General features: G+C 46.8%; 1 protein-coding gene across 1 annotated transcript in view; it reads right to left on the bottom strand.

Annotated features, from left to right (window-relative positions):
* SPARCL1 (SPARC-like 1 (hevin)) overlaps positions 1 to 7,671 on the bottom strand; it is a gene marked incomplete at its 5' end in the record, with an annotated part of 9,677 nt that overhangs the window by 144 nt on the left and 1,862 nt on the right. The window contains 5 exons of the mRNA XM_009075561.1: positions 1,081 to 1,229; positions 2,902 to 3,050; positions 4,989 to 5,125; positions 5,848 to 5,968; positions 6,541 to 6,659. Coding sequence (XP_009073809.1) covers positions 1,081 to 1,229; positions 2,902 to 3,050; positions 4,989 to 5,125; positions 5,848 to 5,968; positions 6,541 to 6,659 — 675 coding nt within the window. The remainder of the gene's footprint in view (positions 1 to 1,080; positions 1,230 to 2,901; positions 3,051 to 4,988; positions 5,126 to 5,847; positions 5,969 to 6,540; positions 6,660 to 7,671) is intronic.

The raw sequence follows: 7,671 nt of genomic DNA on the forward strand, positions 1-7,671 counted from the left end.
CAGCTATGGTTGCTGTTCACCCAGTCAGGAGCCGTTCATTGAGACCCTTCTGGATTGCTGTTTTCTTGTTTCTAGTGTTGTCTCCTTGACCTGTTGGTGAGCCAAGAATCCCTCCCACCCTCTGTTCACAAGGGCCTGACCCTCTGGCTGAGCAATCTCTGGCAGCAGCACGCATGCCTTAAGAGAACCCCTTGCAGCTCTCCTCCCCATGTGTTCTGTGGCTCATGCATTGCCATCAGATGAGCTGTTTGAGGGCTGTGTCTGACCTCTGACCAGAATCAGCCTCCACTTACAGTTAGGGACTTGCTAGCAGGATTTTGAACACATTGCTTCAGTCTGCATGTTTAGCCAAAGGCTTTCTGTCACAACTCTGCTGGGACTAACCTGGTTCATCCTTGCCTTGTGACTGGCATATTGCCCAGCTGGCACTCAGGGCTGGATCAGAAGGTGGTCAGTTGCATTCCTCTCGTAAATTTCATTGCTACCATGACAGCTTCTCTCCAGCTCCTGCCTAATTCTAGAGGCATCATCAGCACAGTAGTACTGAGATTTTTGCTGTCCTGGAGAGGTCATGGTGTGGATTGAGCTGAACCAGACATGCCTAGCCCATTTGGCATCAGAGGCTGTCTCTGCCTCGGGCTCTTGTTGGTGGGCACCACCTGACAGATCAGCTAAAACAGACTACAGTGTGATGGGAACTTTTGTGTTGTCTGTAACAATTTAGAAGTGAGCACAGTTGTTTGATCAGTGAGAGGTCTTGGTGGTTTTCCCTGCTTGGCTTGAGATCTTGAAATGCATTTTCAGGATGCTTTGACCACCGATTTCAAAGTGCAAGCTGACTTTGCCTTTTCTTTGGCACTGAAGGGTAAAATAGTGTTTCTTGAGAGCCAGACTTTATTCCTATCCTTATTTAAACCTTGCACCTTTTGCAGTCTTGTCCTTACTGGTCCATTTGCCTCTCAGCACAGTAGCAGTGTACTCCTGGCTACAATGTCTTTGCTTTAGGTTGTGCACTGAGTGTGTGCCTAGTCTTGATAGAAACATCTTGTCTGCTATATGTGCATGTTCTTTTTGGTTTACCTTCTTTAATCCCAAAGCAGTGGCACCATTCCTTCAAAGCAACCAGTTTGTCTTGGTCTCCATCACACTCGTGGAAGAAACGGGTTATGCAGTGTTCCATGGGAACAAGGGAGGCCCTCAAAGGTGCCAGCTCTGAGTGCGTCAGTAGCCTGAAAGAAAGAGCAGATTTGTAGAGCTGTGCTTGAGTAATAAACGTTTGGGTTAGCAGAGATGGTCTAACCACCTAGGAGATGATACCAGTGGCTTTGTGGCTGTGTGGGGCAGTCATAGCTGGAGGGAAGGGGTGGGACATCCAGAGGGACCTTGGCAGGCTTGAGAGGTGGAACAATGCAAACCTCATGGGTTTCAATAGAATGAAGTGCAAGGTCCTACATCTGGGCCATGGCAATCTCAGGCACAGCTACAGTTGGTTGGGGAAGGAACTGAGAGCAGCAGTGAGGAGAGAGACTTGGGGGTGACGGTAGATGAGAAGCTCAGCATGAGCTGCAGTGTGAGCTCAGCCCAGAAACCAATGTGCCCTCAACATGAGAAGGACATGGAAGTGTTGGAGCAAGTCCAGAGGAGGCAACCAAGTTGCTCAGGGCACTGGAGCATCTCCCCTATGAGGGCAGGCTGAGAGAGTTGGGGCTGTTGAGCCTGGAGAAGAGAAGGTTGTGTGGAGACCTCAGAGCACCTTGCAGGAGCTGAAGGGGCTCCAGGAAAGCTGCAGAGGGTTTCCTCTGCAGGATCTGTGTTAGGAGCTGCAGGGACAGGACAAGGAGCAGTGCTTACAAACTGAAGGAGGGGAAATTTAGGCTAGATATTAGGCCTAGGTTTTCCCTGTGAGGGTGGTGAGGCACTGGCCCAGGTTGCCCAGGGAGGCTGTGGCTGCCCCAAGCCTGGCAGTGTTCACAGCCAGGTTGGATGAGCCTTGAGCAACCTGCTCTGGTGGGAGGTGTCCCTGCCCAGGGCAGGGGTTGGGGCTGGATCATCTCTGAGGTCCATTCCAACCCCTAAAATTCTATGATCAGTCGGAGATGCCCTGGTGGGTTCTGTGATGATGCTTCTGCAGTGAATCTGCCCCAGGTTGTTATGACACCTGATAACTGATAAACTAAAAATGTTTTAGTGGCTATTTGTTTGCTACAATTTTTCCTGGAACAAGTATTACTTGTGTAGTAATTACAAGTATTACAGGTAGTTTCTTGCTCACAGCTCATCAGTTGTGGAGTTTTGCTGTCAGTCCTCAGGAGCTCAAGCTTGCAAAGGTGCTCAGCTATGCTCTAAGACAATAGGTGTGATTCACTTGAGGTATTGAGGGCCTGGAGCTTTGAAATATGAATCCCATCACCAAGTGATACAACCAAGAGCTTGAAATCCAGGTCATGTTCTCAGAAGCTTCCTCTGAACTGTGACACTGGTGCTTTCTTACTTCACCTGGTCCTTAAGCTGAGAGACTTCTGTGGTATGAGTGGAAAGCTACAGATGTCTCACTAGTGAGTTGTTGGTGACAAGTCTCTGTCCTTTGTACTTAGCCTGTTGCCCCTAGCTTCAATAGTGACAGGATTTCTTACCAGCTGAGGACAAAAGTAGCTTTTAAGACACTGTAGACCTTACAGGTTAATACATCATTATACAAGGCAAGAAGATAACAGGTTCTGACCTAAGACATGACCCCAGGAAAGCAACAAGGGCAGAAGTTCTGTGTGAGGGGAATCTTGGCTTCCACCTGCTGAGGAACTGGTCCTACATGTGGAGAATCCTTTGAGTGGCTTTAGAAAATGAAAACCCTCAGGGTTTAAATAGCAAAGAAGAACTGGTCCCACAAGGATTGGTTCTTACCTGTCAACAGGGTGCTGATCGAGCTGATGGAACTGCCAGTGCACAGGATACACATACATGTGGTAGTTCTTCTCAAAGTCGTGCAGGAGCAGCTCAACTGTGTGGTCACCAGCTGTGAGGCGCTTCTCGTTCTCATAGATCTTTTTCACCTGAACACAGGGCAGAAATGGTTACTGATTCGGTTTGGGGGTGAAGATCTGTCCTGAGACTAACTAATCCAGCAAGGAGGTGTTTGGGAGAAATGAAACTTGGTGAAATACCACCGGGGAAATGGGGTTTAGTGCTTCATCTAACCTGGCTGTGAACACTGCCAGGGTTGGGGCAGCCACAGCCTCCCTGGGCAACCTGGGACAGTGTCTCACCACCCTCACAGGGAAAACTTCTGCCTAAGATCTAACCTCAATTTCCCTCTTTCAATGGTCACAAGCACTCAAACTTGCTTCAGCTAGTCCAGATAATCTTTGTTGCTCTCTGTGTCAACTTTGGTAATAGCTGGAAAGGAAGTGAAATTCCTGTGGCTTCTCAGCCTCAGCTGAGGGGGGAATAGCCCCAGCTTGGTAGGAGACTAAATCAGATTTATAACCTATTCTGTCCTGAGGCAGGCAACTCATTTTTTGGTGCAAAATGAGCCATCTCAGTAATCATCTAATTCATGCCATTTAGTATGAGATGTTCTGGGCAGGTCCATTACCCTCTTGATAAGTGACTGAGTAGTTTTTGGTGTTGCTTGAGCATATGTTGTATAAACCTGCTGTTCCCTACTGCATGGAGCTCCTACTCCAGAGTTAGAGCAGCCCAGGCCTTGGTTTAACTTCAGCTGTGGCTTTTTAGGCAGTTTGGGCATCTGTATCTTCAGAATGAACTACTGTCACCATTTCACTTGACATAAATCCTGCCCTGAAACATGCAGGCCCAATGGCCATAGATGCTCACTCCTTTGCAAGCCAAAGTAGTGTGATGTTGCAGGTCTACTGGATGGTAGAAAACAGCTCTTTTCTCTTGAAACTGCATGTCAGACAGGTAGTTTTATCTCCCTTGAGTATCACAGTGGAGATGGACAGTGTATGTGCCTGGATCCAAAGTGCAGAGGACAACCTTAACTACTGAGTCAATTCAGGCAGTTCTGTGTTGATGGCTGTGCCCCAGGTGTGTCTCAGGAACAGAATTTTGGTTGGTTCAAGGCAGGGATCCCCTCCTTTTACAAGGGTCCTCTAAACTCTGTTGTAATTCTGCCTCTAACCTTGCTGTGTGAGTGCCCACTCAGTCTTTTGGGCTCATTGAGCTGTTTTCTTCATGGTGAACCAAAGTCCTTCCTTCCTTTGCATTATCAGCAGACTTCCTTCTTCCCTGCCTGCTTCCAGTCACTTGAGGAAAGCTGAATGACACGAGTCCTTTCAACTCATGGAACTCCACAGGTGAGTTCTTACCTGGCTGTTCTCTCCTATCCTGTCTTTAAGTCATTAGTTATCCCACCCAGAACTTCCGTCTTATGGCTCTTAGAGTTCTTAAGTTATCCATAGTTATCCAGACATTCAATTTTATGGATGCTTAATGTCCTCAAGTTATCCATAGTTATCCATGCCCAATGTCCTCAAGTTATCTGTGGTTATCCCTACCCAAATCTTCCATCTTATGACTGCTCAGTGTCCTCAAGCCCTTTGGCAAATGGCATTGACTACATGAATTGGGTCATCCTTACCTATGTACCAGCTGATCTTTCCAAAAATCTCTCTCACAAAGCTTCCCTGAGCAGAAGCTGTTTCACGTCTCCTCAAGCAAATGCTCTTTGTATAGGTGTGCACTATTCTGACTTGTTTGGAGACCCTGACTTCAGAGTAACACACTTGGCTTGCATTTGTTTGGACAAGAGAGACATTCCTAGCAGAAATAGATCTTAGATGAGTGTGAGGAGACATGTGAGTGTATTTTGCAACTTGTGAACCTAATTGAGTCTAACTTGCTTTAACCAGAAAGAGAATTCTTGTAAGGGATGGGGAGAACTCGTGAGATGTGAGTCACTTTGTTCACGGGGTGAGTTTGGCTCTGATAATGTAACTGCAGGGTCTTGTTTTTAGAGCATTGCTGACCTTACTCCTTTGCTTCTCAGTCAGAATCCCAGAGGTGTTCAGCTCCCTCTCATAGTATTGCATCAGGATGTTTTTGAGCCAGTCTCGCATCCGCAGGGGGAACTGGTCCACTTCATAGTCAGTGCACTGGGGGATGTCTGTGCCCAACAAAAAAGCTTTGGTTAAAGAATCATCTGTGAGTCCTCACTGAAGCATTTCTGAGCCCAGTTGGATTTGATTCTATCAAGCTTCCAGTTAAACTTCAGATTGATGAGCTGCTACGATATTAAACTGGGAGTGCAACTAATGGGTTCAGGTAGAGGTGTATATATGGTGCTCAACCAGTTGGGCAAGCCACAACCTTCATGTGTCTGTGCAGCTTCTGAGCTCAGTTGGGCAGGGAAACTGCCACCAGTGAGTTGCAGGAAAGCAAAGGGATATGCTGGCTGGGAGGGCACTTTGCTCCCACTGTATGCAGCGACTGAAGAGCTTGGAAGTCAGTTCTGGTGCTTAGATCCTGACTTTATATTTGGGATCTAAGTAGGTTGTTGCATTGGGGGGGGGGGTTTAGTGGTGTTTTGTTTGTTTGTTTGTTGTTTTGGGGTTTTTCTTAGGTTTGGTTTTTTGCAGGGGGATTTGGCCTGGACATTTTTATTTATTAACTCTCTGTCAGTACTATTTTACTGGTCGATGTTTTAAAAAAGTCTTCAGAGGCTACAGCAATAGGAACATACAGGACAGTGCAGAGGGAAGATAAGGCTGACAACAAATTGCTGTAATCACAGGAGATCTTTAGGTTTCAGATGGATGGATGATCTCTAAGCTCCATTCCAACCCCCAAAATTATTCTATGAATTCTTCCGAGAAGAACAAGTCTTACATTTGCAGGAGCCCATGTAGTCCAGGTGCAGTTGGCGTCCCATTTTTGTCCCTTCCAGCTGGCATTTGGTGCCAAAGAGTTGACATGTGCCATCATAAGTCTTGTTATCTGTACCACAAACCTAGAGGAGGTGTGAAAAGTACAACCACACCAGCACCACCATGGTGCTGAGAGAAATTCTTGCCACTCATACAGGCATTGCAGAATTAAAAGCACCATTAAAAACTGGGGTAGCAATTGGGAATATCCCTAGGGAATACATGGACTGAAAACTGGAGTTGGTTTATGTCTGCATAAGGGTTAGTTGTCTGGACTAAGCCAGTTCTGAAACACTTGAATTTACTTTTGTGTGTTAGTAATACAGTTTGAGCTGCCACAGTTATCTCACTCAGTATGTGCCAGTAATCGGTAAATGCTCTAAAACATCAAATGGCTAAACAGAACTTCTAGTGACAGGGAAGAGCTACAACCTCTGAGAGACTTAGTGAAGCAAATCAGTTCCTGTGCAGCTCCATGTGTTCATGCTGCTCTCAAGCTATAGCCAGTGAGTTAGGGTACTTCTTACTTCTGCAGTCACTGAATCACTCAAACTCACTCACATCCTTTGTAGGCTAGAATTATTCTAAGTAATAGCAGGAGAATGTGTTACCTTGTAAAGTCTTTAGCTGTTTCTTCCCAGAATGAAATACTTACATGCTCATAGTCTTTGGTGGCAGGGCAAGCAGCAGGATCTTGGCAAACACAGTGAGGTTTCCCTTCCTTGTCCACGTGACAGACTTTGCCTCTTTTGCAGTGGAAGTTCCGACATGGGTCTAGGAGTCACAGGAAGAAGGAGGTGATTAGAGGTGTTAGAGGTGATCATGGAATTTTAGGGTTTGGAATGGACCTTAGAGATGATCCAGCCCCAACCCCTGCCCCGGGCAGGGACACCTCCCACCAGAGCAGGTTGCTCAAGGCTCAGCCAACCTGGCTGTGAACACTGCCAGGGTTGGGGCAGCCACAGCCTCCCTGGGCAACCTGGGACAGTGTCTCACCACCCTCACAGGGAAAACTTCTGCCTAAGATCTAACCTCAATTTCCCTCTCTCAATTTGTGCCCATCCTATCGTTGAAGTTCCTAATGAAGAGTCCCTCTCTGGCTCCCTTGTAGGTCCTTCAGATATAGCTCCTGAACTCTGAGGTCTCCACATAGTCTTCTTTTCTCCAGTGATGAGGTGAAGCCAAGTGTTTGTCAGATACTACTGACAGTCAAATCCAAATATTCACCAAGTCAAGTGCATTTTTAAGTTGGTTAAAATGCAACTGGATGTTGCATTGAATAAACTAAGCCAAAGTTTAAATGAGGAGTTTTGTGAGACTTCAAGCAGTCCCAGGTTTGAATGGATGGGGAAATCAGTTTTTCTGAGAAAATTATTTCTTCTCTAAGGACTTACATTCCCTTCCACTTTCCTTTGGTGAAACGCATCCCATCTGTCTCTGCTGAGCTCTGCCCTTTCTCCCGCTCTGAGCGGAATTCCAGCTGCTGTTGTGACCCTGCAAGCTCCCAGTGCCAGGTAATTCCCATTTCTGTAGAGCTGACACAGAATTTTGTGCACTGCCTACAAATGTTTCCGGCAAACAAATCACTAAATCCAAGGGTGGGTGGGAGGGATTCTCTGGGGATGTAGCTGCAGTGCAGGATTATGCACCACAGTCCAGTCATGTGGAATGGTGTGATGCAAAGGGCAGAAAGGAACTGCAGCCCAGCAGATTCCTCAGCTGCACAGGGTTAGCAGTTCCACGAGGCCTTTGCTTGGGGCTTACCCAGGAGAACCTTCTCATTCCT

Source organism: Acanthisitta chloris, unplaced genomic scaffold (assembly GCF_000695815.1).
Source record: "Acanthisitta chloris isolate BGI_N310 unplaced genomic scaffold, ASM69581v1 scaffold37315, whole genome shotgun sequence".
Classification (NCBI taxonomy): Eukaryota; Metazoa; Chordata; class Aves; order Passeriformes; family Acanthisittidae; genus Acanthisitta; species Acanthisitta chloris.